Source organism: Tenrec ecaudatus, chromosome 16, assembly GCF_050624435.1.
Source record: "Tenrec ecaudatus isolate mTenEca1 chromosome 16, mTenEca1.hap1, whole genome shotgun sequence".
Lineage (NCBI taxonomy): Eukaryota > Metazoa > Chordata > Mammalia > Afrosoricida > Tenrecidae > Tenrec > Tenrec ecaudatus.
In genome coordinates, this window is record NC_134545.1 from 77,448,925 (window position 1) to 77,462,982 (window position 14,058).

Sequence of the window (14,058 nt, forward strand, 5' to 3'; positions counted from 1 at the left end):
GTAGGCTTCACATGAGCACCAATAAGTGGAAGGCACTGGAATTTTTATTCTTCACAATGCACCCATAATGCGTTATGATCCAGGAAGAATGATTTTGCATAGACAATAAGCCGCAGGTATTTTTCTGGAATCTCTGCGTTCAACCTGAATTCCTCTGACATCAGCAATGATATCCCTAGTTTCACATCATCTTCCAAATCTAGATTCAGTTTCTGGCAGTTCCCTGCCAATGTCTTGCTGAAACCATTTTTAGTTATCTTCAGCAAAATTTCATTGGGTCTGTAACGTTAGTGACACTGCTTGATAATTTCCACATTCTCTGAGATCACCTTTCTTTGGGGTGGGTAAAAGTTAGGAGTTCTTCCAGTTGGCTATTCAGGTATCTGTCTTCTAAATTTCTTTTCTTTTAATACAGACAACTATGGGCTTCCAGTGTTATTCATTTTTGAAAAATCTCAAAAATTTCATCAATTCCTGGAGCCTTGTTTTTAGACATGTCTTCAGTGCAGCTTTGAGGTTTTTCCCTTCAAGACCATCAGTTTCCGGTCACACACTCACTCCTGAAAAGGTACGGTGACGGTGTATCCCTTGCATCATCACTTGATGCTTCCTGCATTACTCAGTATTTGAACCAGAAAACTCCTTCGATAGTCAATTATTTACGATCTTAGCAAGAGGGAAAATGTGAAGAACTCTGAGCTAAGGGCCACGTGTTTTGGGTGCATTGACTATTAGAAGTTGTTTAACCATCAAAGATCTTAGAGTTTCTCAAACAGGTAAATAAATATATATTACAAACAAAATAAAACTTTAGAAAATTGTGGCTGGGGTGAAAGTTCATGTTTTAGAGTAAGATTATGTTCTTAACAGCTCAAATATAGCACTAAAAATACCCTATTTACATATGTACCTTAACTCACTTGAATCTCACATTGACTATCATATCTGTTCTCTTTTGTGGGTTTTAAACTAAGGCTTAATGGCTCAGAGACGTTTTCAATTAGAGAGTCACTCTTATCTCTGACTACTCCCCTCCAAGAACCTAAAGCCTTAGTGTAGTTTTATTTTTATTTTTTGAGTATTAGGTGAAGGTTTATAGAGCAAATAATCAGTTTTACATTCAATATAGTTATAAAATCTGGACAAGGTAAATTAAAGTAAATTCTAATGGAGTCACCCAGTAAGTACCTTTTTTTAAAAAAAATAAGGGGGAGTATATCTAGCTTTTTCACTCAGCTAGTTATTTTGAAAGTCATTCATGTTACTTACTACATTTATCAATAGTTCACTCTGTCTTATTGCTAAATAGTGTTTTATAATACAGGGGTACTATAATTTGTTAATCCATTCACTAATTAATGAACATTTAGATTATTTTCAATTTTTTCTATTATTAATGCTGCTGCTTTAAACATTTGCAAATATACCCTGTATGGGAAGACACTTCCATTTTTTTCCCTTGGATAAATTCCTAGTAGAACTACAAAATTATATGTTATGTGTGTGTTTACCTTTGAAAGAAACTGCCGAATTGTTTTTCCAAAATAGCTATCTCCTTTTGCATTCCAAACAGCAGTGTATGGCATTTTTAAAGTGTTAAATATTATGAAATATATAACAAGTAGGAAGGGGCCAAAGGCCACAAAGAAAGTGCATTTTCCAGAGTCAAGGAATAGAGAGGAGAGTCTCATCCAAACAAAAAGACCCAGAAACAGTTCCCCTACAAGATGAGTTGCAGGTGTACTGCCTTAAATCCCATCAGGAAAGCATCTATCTAAATATAACCTAAGTGAAATAAACGCAATTTAGAGCGCTAACATGCAAAGAAAAGAAATCTTAAAAAGGCAACAATACCAGCTCACAGGAACATTATGAGTCAGGCAAATTGTTAAACTTTGCATGATAATTTACATAATCTTTAGAACCATTGTGTTTTTGTTAGCTGCTTTTGAGTGGGTTCTGACACAACCAAAACCCTACTGCCACGGGGCCAAATCTGACTCATAAAAACCCTAGAGGGTAGAGTACAGCTGATCCTGAGGAGTTCCAAGATGGTAAATCTTTATGGGGGCAGAAAGTCTCATCTTTCTCCCTTGGAACAGCTGTGGGCTCAAACTGCTGACTTTGTGGTTAGTAACCAATGCATAACCTTCTACACCATCAATGCGCCTTTGGTTTTGACTCACAGAAATCTTATGTACAGCAGAGTGAAAAGTTATACCGTCTTGTGTTATTCTCACAATAATAAGCATATTTGAGCCTATTTTTGCAGTCAATGACCATTATCTTCATGTTACAAACGAAATGAAAGGCGGAGAGGAGTTAAGTATGTGGCCTAAAGCCACACACCCTAAGTAAATTAATACTATTAAAGTTTAAGCCATCCTATTTCCTCTGTTTCTAACTACTGTACACGACAAGCAACTTTCTGATATTTATCTGTTTTCCCAAGCCCATTCATTATTTTGGTACAGATGAGATGAGCAGTCAAAAAAAATGAAATAACAACTCAGAGTGAAGTACAAGACCAGCATTCTGGTTTTTAACATTAATCTGATTATAAATTTGGTTCACTTGGCCATTCATCGACACAATAATAAACTTTTATGAAGACCAGTAAAGGAGTGTATATGAAGTCAGACATTTTAATATGGGTTATGCATTGGGCTGCTAGTCACATGGTCAGCTGTTGGAAATCAGAATTATATCACCACAGGGTTTTCTACTACTGTGAAGATTTACAGTATAGGAAACCCACAGAAGCAGTTCAACCCTGTTCATTAGGGTCGCTATGAATTGGAATCAATTAGTTGGCAATGAGTTTGATTTTGGTTTCCTAGTCATAATCCTTTATGTGATGTATTATAAATTCTGGCTTCTGTGTCTGTGGCTATAATCCTGTTTTGGAGGAAGTTCTTTGTTTTTCAGGTGCCCTGGTAGTCCAGTGGTCACACATTGGGCTACTAACCTCAAGGTAAGCAGTTTGAAACTACCAACCACTCTGTGGGAGAAAGATGAGGAGTTCTATTCCCATAGTTAGTCTCAGAAACTCAGGGTTTCTACAGGGTTAATGAGTCAGACTTGACTTGATGTCATTGAGTTTTTTGTTTTGTTAATGGACAGGATTAAGTCTCCAGTTTAGTAGAGGGTGTGAACCAAGCCACCACCCCTTTGTTGCCTTGGATGGGTATAACCTGCTGAAAGATAAACGCCATCAAAGCCATTCTTATGAGTTTAAGAGACATCTCTGAAGCAGGCCACACAGAAATATCAGGACCATCATAATGTGGAGCACATTTAAGTTTTCTGTCTAGAGTTGCAGAGGCCAAGATCCAAGGCACTAGAAACCAAGGCAAGGAGACCAGGAGACAAAGTAGAGGCGCAGCACAAAGACTATGATATTTTGAGGTGGAACAGAACACGGGCTTCCTAGCCTAAGGAGGCAGAGAGCAAAGGACCAATGTGACTGAGAGGCTGAGGATGAGACCTGCATGCTGGTAGAGAAATAATTTTCACTTAAAGCAATGAGTTAACTTCCCTAAGAAATCCCCTTATTGTATATACTCGAGTATAAGCCAGCCCAAATATAAGCAGAGGCACCTAATTTTACCACAAAAACTGCATTAAAAATGTGCTGAACCCTCACGACACAATTGCTAAAGACAAAATGTAAGCAATTGTGGTGAAGAAAGCTGATAGTGCCTGGCTGTCAAAAGATACAGCATCTGGGGTCTTAAAGGCTTAAAGATAAACAACCGGTCATCTACCTGAGAAGCAACAAAGCCCACATGGAAGAAGTACACCAGCCTGTGTGATCATGAGGTGTCAATGGGATCAGCTATCTAAGACCCAGAACAAAACCATACCCAAGGTGAATGGGGTTGAGGGGGTGGAGCATAGCGTGAAGACCCAATGCCCATCTGTAGACAATTGGATATCCCCTCACAGAGGGGTCACAGGGAAGAGATGAGCGAGTCAGGATGCAGTATAGCACCAACATACAACTTGTCCCTAGCTTGTTGGTGCTTCCTTCACCCCACTGTCTTGACCTCAATTCTACCTTAAAAATTGGATTAGATCAGAGCATGAACACTGCTACAGATAAGAGCCCACAATGTAGGGAATCCAGGATAGATAAACCTCTCAGGGCCAACAATGAGAGTAGAGATACCAGGAGGATTAGGGAATGGTGCAGAGAGAAAAGGGGAAGAGATCACAAGATAAATCTAGAACCCCCTCCCAGAGGAACAAATAATGGAAAAGTGGGGGAGGGGCGAAGGAGGACAATGTAAGATATGGAAATAATAATCTATAACTTATCAAGAGTTCGTGAGGGAGGGGGAAGAAATGGAGAACTGATATCAGGGGCTCAAGTGGGAAGAGAATGCTTTGAAAATGATGATGGCGGCATATGTGAAAATGTGCTTGACACACTCAATGAATGTATAGATTGTAATATGAGATGGAAGAGCCCCTAATAAAAGTATCATTTTTGTAAAGTGCTAAAATATACTCAGCTTATACACGAGTATATATGGTATGGTATCATCAGTATTATCTGTGAGGTCTTTGTGGCCATTGCAACATATTATAAAACCCAATAGCTAGTAGAGGATTATGGGTGAGTGTTGGTGTCAGAATAAAGTAAAGAAAGATAGAGGGTGGGGGGATATCTGATTTTTAATTTGTGGAAGTAAGGAAGCCAAAGAAGGTCACATGTGGCTCCTTGTGCACTATTTTTTGTGTGTGTACAGGCATCTATCCTATAAAAATCCACAGCTGCCAAACTCAATTCTAGTGTTAAAAACAAAAATCAACTCAATCCACAAGCTACTGTTCATATTAAACAAATATGGCTAATGGAGCCACTACTATGTATATAGCTAGAATTCTTCTCAATAGCTTTTTTCTTCCAGCAAGAAAATTAAAAAATATATATATGCTATAAAAACTCGTGTTTTGGTGTGAGGTAAAGCTAATAAAAGAGGAATAGAAGCTAGTATTAAATAATTAATAAAATTATACTATCCATTTTTAAATTTTAAAACATTTGCACTGTCCTTTTAAATGAAGGGGTATATTGCTTCATAACTTTATTTTGGAAATATCGACAAGTGGTAGGTGTTATTGATGGTTCAGAGTTTCTTTCCTCTACTTCTTTGTCTATATTTCACAATACTAGATGACCCAAATATTTGGGGGAAAGTAAAAACTTAGGTGTGTTTCTTAGGTTCCTTTTCAAAAGGTGATCTGTTAATTCTTACTAGATTCACAGTCTTTTTTTATCATTTTATTGGGGGCTCATACAATTCTTATCACAATCCATACATACATCCATTGTGTCAAGAACATATGTACATTTGTTGCCATCATCATTCTAAAAACATTTGCCTTCTACTTGAGCCCTTAATATCTGCTGCTCATTTCCCCCCTCCCTCCCCACTCCCCCTACCTCATGAACCCTTCATCATTCATATATTATTATTATACTAGATTCACAGTCTTGAACAACAACAAAAATAAATGTTTTGGCTTTATGCAAACCTTGCCAGGCTTTCTGCACCCTACATGCCTGTCAGTTTACTGACAATTACGGTGTATTTTCCATAGTTTACATACTGCCCTCTGCTCCCAAACGTCATTTTCTGTCTTCCAGGAGACATCACCAGTGCTTTTCTTTTAGGGGCGGTCCTCTAAGCTTCTCTATGGAGCGTAAGCATCTGGACTCTGTAATTACTGCTGGAGCTCAACAGGTTAAACGGCTCATTTATTAATCCCCACCTCAATCTAGTTACTTCAAGAAAGAAAAAATTGCTGTTGGGTGTTATTGAGTCAACCCCAGCTCATAAAGAGCTCTTGTAATAGAGCAGAAGTGCCCTGGATGATTTTTTTGGTGGCAATCGTTATGGTAGCACATCATTTAGCCTTTCTCCTGGCTCAACCACTAAATGGGTTTCAAACTGCCAAACTTTCAGTTAGTAGCTGAACACTTGATAAAAGACAACCTGTGACTCATTTGATAGAGGAGAAACTTTAAATCTTGAGTGATCAATAGTTTGTATAGGGCTGCTTTAGGTCAACATTGGCAGTGGTGTGTTTGGGTTTTTTTGGAATGTCCATTTACAATGAGCCCTGCTGACTTAGTGGGACAAAGATGAGGCTTTTTGCTCCCTTAAAGGGATAAAACTCATGACACACGGAATCCAGCAGCCAGAACGGAAATAGCAAAACCAAAAGTGTAGGGGGAAGTGAGGGAGAGGAGAGGAAGGGGGAACTGATCACAATAATTGGCACATAACCACACGCCAGCTCCAGGGTTAAGAACAACAGAAACCACAGGGGAAGGGAGACAACGGTTGGTGTGATATATGAAAATAATAATTTATAATCTATCAAGGGGCCATGAGGTTGGGGGCGGGTGGAGAAAAGAGGAGCTGATCAAGGGCTCATTAGAAAGTAAATGTCTGTATATGTATGGATTGTGATAAGAGTTGTGTGAGCCCCTAATAAAATGCTTAAATAAAAAAACAAAAAAATAGAAAGTAAATATCTAGAAAAGAAAGATGGCAATATATGTACAAATATGTCTGATACAATTGATGTATGAATTGTAATAAGAGTTGCAAGAGCCCCCAATAAAATGATCTTTAAATTAAAAAAAAAAATCTGCCTGGGAAATCCTCAGGGGCAGTCCTCTTCAATAGTGTTGGTATGAATCAGAACAGACTCTCTGGCAGTGACTTTAGAGAGTTTCTGTTTTTCTAGTCATTTATACACATGGAGAAGAGATGCTAGCTCAGTCATATATGTCTTCCAGTGTTAATTTATATAATGGTTTTCTGCTTAATGAGCTTGTGATGCCCCAGAACTTGATCCAATAATTATATTGATAAAATGGTTTCTAAGCTGCAGATCTGATAACACTTGGTTTATACAGATTGTAATAATGGAACCCCCGGATACCCATCCTGCTTGAAATACCTAAGGGCTACATACCACAATGAGAAAATTCCGATTATGTATCCCTTGACTTAATTGTTGGTACTCTGTCCCTCTCCTTTTTTATTTAATCTTTCTCGTCCTTTCCTTATCCCAATGGAATAGAGCAGAGGTTTCAAACTTACTTAGCTCAGTTCCTCCTTTTCAGAAAAAATTACTCAGCAATGGCCCCCATGTAATCAAAAACTTTTGTACTATTATCCATAATCTGGGATAAAGTGCAGGTATCTGCTTTTGCAACCCCCCTGGATTTTTCCAGCAGCCCCCATAGGGTGGTATTGCCCACTTTGGAAAACACTGGAGAGAGCAAGGATTAGCAAATATCTTTTGTAAAAATATAGAAAATAGTTTAGGTTTTATGATCTCTACCACTATGGTGCAAAGCAGTCATTAAAAAAAATATTGAGATACCATGAAAATGAATGGGTATACCTGTGTTCCAATAAAACTTTATTTATAATAACAGACAGGACACCAGATTAGGCCTAGGGAGCCATAGTTTGTCAATCCCTGGATATAGGAACAATTCTCAAACTCTAGCCTGTATCAGAATCACCATCAAGACGAGTTTACACAATTTCTGGGTGCCCATTCTTAAAATGAGTAGGTCTAGAGTATTTAGTCTGAGTATTTGCTTTTTTAATAAGCTATCCTGTTAGTGATACTAATTCTACTTGTTTAGGGATACCTGGAGATCCACTGTATGGAGTAATGGTTTATACTGATCTCAGTGGAAAAATGAAATGTCATGAACCATGAAGAATATAGAAACAAAAACATGAAATAAAACTAGAAACCACATATTGCCAAATTGGCTACTTATTTTATAAAATATTTCAGATGAAGACTTACTGTTAAGTGCCATAATATTATCTGTTCCTGGATGATGGAAATTTATTCCCATGCGTCCTATAAAGAAAATAATTTCATTTTAAGTACATAGAAAATATATTAACTTAATCATTTCAAGAACAGCATAAAACAAAAAAACAACAGTATAAAATATGAATATTGCAAACAAACTAAAACAGATTAATCTATAGCAATGTTAGCAAGGCCAAGCAATTTTAAGTTTTTAAATCAAGCCATAAAACATGAAAAATCTTACAACAAAGTCAAAGTCTCAACAAATTATAAAAATTTTAAGAAGCTTCTTTAAGTCTAAAATTTTAATATATCTTCTGCATTCCAATATAAACATGCCAACTCTCTAACTTAAACAGTCCAATCACACAACAGTCCATGCTGCCCTTCAAATTAAAGCAGAAAAAAAACCTTAAAAGTAATATATATGTGTGTGTGTGTACATACATACACACACACACACACACACACACACACACATATATATATATACCTGAAGTTTCAAGGAAATAAACAGATCAAGGTTTTTTTCAAGGCTGAAAAACGCACTCTATCTTGGGGACATCAAAATAAATCAACATAACATAACTCACAATGTTCTACGTGCTATTTTGGTGAGTAGTGATTAGGGTCTTAAAAAGCTTGGTAGCAACTATCTAAGGTGCAACAATTGGTCTCTCCCTGTCCAGGGTGAAGAAGAATATTGAAATTGAAAGACATATGGAATCACTTAGTCCAATGGATCAAGTAGACCACACAAAAATCAGTCGCTACAACCCTGAGACTAGAAGCAAATACCAGGCTACTACTCTGAAAGGGATCACATTAGGGGATCCCGGATGAAGTAAGAGGAAAATGTACAGCAGATCTCAAAAATCATAAAAGAAATTTACTGGTCAGATAAAGACTGGTAGAACCACCAAGACAATTGTCCTTAGTCACCCTTCAGGTCTGGAACTGAACTCACCTCCATGTTAGAAGAATCAACTATTTAAGATCAAAAAGGAAACATTTACCTAAGGAAAATGTTCAGGTGGTTAGGAAAGGAACAACATTGGAAACAGGAAAGCACAGGGAGGAAGTTGAATCAGAATATGTATGAATATTTTTAAATGCATATGGATTGTTGAATATAAAATATTATTTGCTCTGTAAACTTTCACCTAATACACAAAAAGTTTAAAAATACAGAAAAAAATACAATGGATGATCTATTTAAACTATTTAAAAACCATCTAATTCACAATAATAAGTTTTAAAAACGCACCATTATCACAATGGCAATTGGAGAAAAGATGGTAAAAAGTATCTAATATATATAGTGGGGAACAATGGCCTAAAAGCCTAGGTTTCTTACACCAATCCTACCACTAATTAGTTCTCTGACTTTGGACATGGCCTCAGGAAGAAAATGTGTGCTAGATGAGATGTTTCAACTAATCTCTTTTAAGGGTAAGAGTGAAATTTTCACAAAGTTGCATTTTCTTATTAGTTATATGGGAGAAGGAGGTAGATGTATCAAAGGAAAAATGAAACAGAGTATCTTATATAAATGAAAACAAACTTACTAAGTTTTCTTGATCAATTCCTTTAAAAAAGTTATTAGAAAAAATAGTTGACCTGGAATTAAAAAATCGTATCCATGTGACTGAGGGTGAGTGCAGAGTGGACACACAAAGCCCATCTGTGAACAATTGGACATCCCCTTATAGAAGTCTGGTCACAAAGAAGAGACAAGCCAGTCAGGTTGGAGTACAGCACTGATGAAACATACAACTTTCCTCTAGTTCTTTTTTTTTCTTCTTGTGAGTGTGAGTGAGTGAGAGAGTTAGTGGGAGGGTGAGTGAGTGAGTTAGTGAGAGAGTGAGTGAGAGTGAATTGAGGGAGTTAATGGGAGGGTGAGTGAGTGAGTTAGTCTCCTCTAGTTCTTTAATGCTTCCCCCCACACACTATCATGACCCCAATTCTATCTTACAAATCCAACTCGACCAGAGCATGTACACTGGTACAGATGAGAGGTGGTAACACAGGGAATCCAGGACAGATAAACCCCTGAGGGCCAATAATGAGAATAGCGATACCAGGAGGTTAAGGGGAAAGTGGAGGGGGGGGATCGATCATAATGATCTACATATAACCCCTCCCAGGGGCACAGTCAACAGAAAAGTGGGTGATAGGAGACAGTGGTCGGTGTAACATATGAAAAAGTTTTTAAAATAAATTATTAAGGGTTTGTAAGGGAGGAGATGTGGGAGAGGAGGGAAAGGAGCTGATACCAAGTGTTCAAATAAAAAGAAAATGAAAAAATAAAATAAAATGAAAAGAAATGTTTTGAAAATGATGATGGCAACATATGTACAAATGTGTTTGACACCATGGGTGGATAGATGGATTGTGATAAGAGCTGTACGAGCCCCCAATAAAATGATTTTTTAAAAATTGTTATTGAAACAATGCTTTGGTATAAAGTTAGTATCTATGAACCTGGCTCAGCCAGGTTTTTATGTCCAATTATGTCAAAGATTATGATGAACTTCCCAGAACAATGCTAACTTATTTCACTACCATTGTTTAAAAAATAAACAAATGTATACAAGTATTTAGGGGAGCATGGTGCACAGGAAGGATCCTTGTTTTTGTGGAGTGGTGCAGGAAGAGCTGGCAATATAGTAGAAATGACTATATTGACTGAAAGTCATTTAATTGTTTGGTATTAACCTCTTTTTTGGAGGGCTGGAGGTGAACAGCATTATCAAACTCTTCTGGCCAAAAAGAAAAGCATCACAGTGGACAAAACAGAGCATTTGCCTCAAATAAAAGGGAAAAGCATGAATTCCTAATAAGTAGAATTTTTACCTTAACAAAGCCATCTTACTCTTTTGAAGATCCTCCAGTCACAGTAATTAAAGTGACTGAGTGAAAAGTCATCTCACATTGAAGGATAAGAAAAAAAATCCTGAAAAGTGTAAGGTAATTTTTATTTCGGGGTTGGGTTGTATTTTAAAATTGGGGGGGAAATGATCTTATAAATTCTGATGAAATTGTTCTAATTTTATCATGAAGGAATTTTTTTAAATTAGTGTTTATTATTTTAAGCCTCCTTTTAGGAAAAGTATACCTATATGCACTTTTATGAAAATTGTTCTGCATAATTTGTAATACAGTAAAAAAATTTAGTATATATTTTAAATAGAAAATCATCATATTAGTAAAGAATTCTCTCCGAAGCAATGAAATGGGACTATTTTAATTTTACACATTTCATATGTTTTCATATTTATTAGAATCCAATTATTAGAAGCTTCAAAAACTCCCTCATCATTTAACAACAATGAACCCATATATGTAATTTTCTATGTGTTTTTTATTTGTTTAGCTCCTAAGTAATCTTTAGAGTTCCTTAAGATTATTGTCTACACCATATGTAATGAGTGCTATCTGCTATCATCGCATTTATAGAAACTTACTATTGAAAAGTTTGTCATCTGAACAAAATCTTAGCTCAACTGAGAGAAATTGCATTGTTTGAATTAGTTCTACCAAGGTTCTCTCCTTCATTATTTTTAAATAATTGAGACTTTATCTGGTCTCATTATCACCAGTACTATATGCATAAAAATTGGATGCGACTTGCTCTTAATGGACTTTCATTCTATTCTAGAGCGCATAAGCTTCACAGTAAATAGTCAGAAAATCTACCTAGAAAACCACCACTAGTCAAAATCACGGCCCATTGGGATGTAAGGAAACGGGATATACAGTCTCCTTCAAAAGAGGGAATAACTTCTAAATCGTAAGAAATCCTCTTAAAACATACTAGAGTCATAAACAATAACCCAAGGAAAATCACATTTAGTTTATCTTCACTCAAGTTCTTTTATATTATGTCTACAATATTTAAGACAAAGGAGCTATAAGATATAGGTTATAACTACCACATCTATCAATAGGATTTGTATGGTCAGGAATGACTCGCCTTCCCAAACTTAACAGAATGTCCCTCTCAGCACAAGACAGGGTGACTGGCAGATGTCAACAACCACATGATGGGGAAAAGATGAGGCTGTCTGCTACTATATAAACGTACAGCCTCATAAACCCTACATAGGATTGCTATGAGTTGAAGTGGGTTTGGCTTTTGGATCTTTGATTCCACACTGATTAGTTCCAGCCAAACAAGAGTCTTTGCAGTGTTTTTGTAGATCAATATTAATGCTACCCTTTTTACCTTTCCTGATATTCTTCGTAATTCTGTTGGCCTCTGTGACTGTAACTTGTCTCTGTATCAAAGCCATCAACAAAAGATTGTAAAAGAAATTCTGGGTCCACAGCAGACCCATCAGAATTGATTATCTACATATAACCGAACTTTTTCTCCAATAAGTATATATTTTTATAAAACAATGTATGGCTTCCTTAAGCTAGTTTCTATACCTCTTCAAAAAAGATTCAGATTATAAAATGCAATATATTTCCATGGGAGGAAAATTAGATGATATGAAAGAAAAAAGCAAACAGGATCACCAATGCAGATTCTTCTAGAATAGGGACATATGTATTTGTACAGGAGGAACTCTGGTTAATCTGATGGCAGTGATTTTGAATTCTTGATAGCTTTGTAGATTTTATATTTACTGTTAAACTTACATGCTCTAGAAAATGAGGAAAGCTGGGTAAGAGCAAGTCACATCCAGTTTTTATGAATATATTAGTACTTGGTTAAGTGCTCAGCTGCTAAGCCAAAGGTCAGTGGTTCAAACCCAGCAACTCATCTAAAGAAAAGATCTGGGGACTTGCTTTTATAAAGATTACAGTATAGAAAACCCTATGGGGAAGTTCTGTTTTGTCACATGAGATCTCTGTGAGTCAAAAATCAACTTGATAGCACCCAACAATAACAATGTGCAAAGGTTTCTTCTTATTTGAAATTAGAATATATATTAATATATTTTGTACCTATCAAGTCTCACACACATACACATATACACACACACAACAGAAAAGAAATTACTAATTCAAAATTCAGATTAGGCCATTTCTTTTTTCTTCCTTTCAACAAATACTGTTGTGTAATCAGCTGTGAAAATAGAATCAAGTGTGTGACATCTGGTGATTTTTCTAACGCAGTCTGGTGCTGCCGGCATGACATTTTGTCGCCTGTCCACGGTCTGCTATTTTTAAGTTGTTCTTGTCAGCCGGTTATCTTTTAAGTACAGTGTAAATAGAAGGTTTCGAAAACTGCAAGGCAGACTTCGTTGTACTGATTTAAAGGATGCTGTAGAAATCTGAGACTGTGTCCCACTTTTTCCACTGCATGGAGCCTGAAAAATGGGAGAACGAAGGAATGGAGAGAAGCTAAGAAATAAGGTTACATATGGTAATTCATATGGAAAAACCAGTCGTATAGCTACAATTAACATTCATATAAAATGTGTCTTATAAAAATATACCTCTACTGTTATTCAGGGTTTCAGAGTTGACGTAAAATCTGTATTTTCCTATATCCCAAATAAAAAATGGCAATTTTTGTAAAATGGGGTTTGAAAGCCAAATCCTCACTTCTGCAAAACGTTAAGTGATAGGAAATGACTGTTGTTCTAAAAGGCCAAGTACTTCTGAAAGCTTCAAAAACAAATGTGTGTTGTGTTTACAGGTAAAATTCATATTCTACTAGATTCAATTTTCCACAAAATTTCTCTAAGAAGTTAGTGATATATTTGATCTATGTTACTATATGTAGAATACAGTAAAATATATAAAAATCACTTTTAAGTAAAATTGATAAAACTTTGTTACTGCAGTATTTTAAACACATCTTAAATTATCCATAAACAAAAGCTGTGGACTTAGACTTAAAGTCAAATCCTAGTTTCTTCACATACTAATAGAGGGTATTTTTTCAGCTAGTTATTATTTCCTTTTTTGTATCAATTTCCTCATTCCAGGTTTCACTCAAGACAAAATAAAATGGAATTCTTTGAGGTACTATCTGGGCATAATCTTTTTCTTTTAAAATTATATGTGACTACAATGCCATATTTAAAGTATTGCCATAATGCAAATTAATAGTAGGTATCTTTTTAAATTCTATTTCTATCTACTGTCTGCCTGCTCTTAAGAAAGAATAGGTACTTTTTGCTGACTCAGAACCTGTCTCTTTAACAGTTTGTAGAATCTGCTAACTTACACAAGACA

The 14,058-nt window shown here is 36.1% G+C and overlaps 1 protein-coding gene across 4 annotated transcripts in view; it reads right to left on the reverse strand.

Moving 5' to 3' along the window:
- The window catches only part of CPEB3 (cytoplasmic polyadenylation element binding protein 3), a 173,744-nt gene that overhangs the window by 113,615 nt on the left and 46,071 nt on the right, over nt 1-14,058 (reverse strand). For all 4 annotated transcript variants that reach the window (XM_075534322.1, XM_075534321.1, XM_075534320.1 and 1 more), the window contains one exon: nt 7,852-7,908. In XM_075534322.1, coding sequence (XP_075390437.1) covers nt 7,852-7,908 — 57 coding nt within the window. The remainder of the gene's footprint in view (nt 1-7,851; nt 7,909-14,058) is intronic.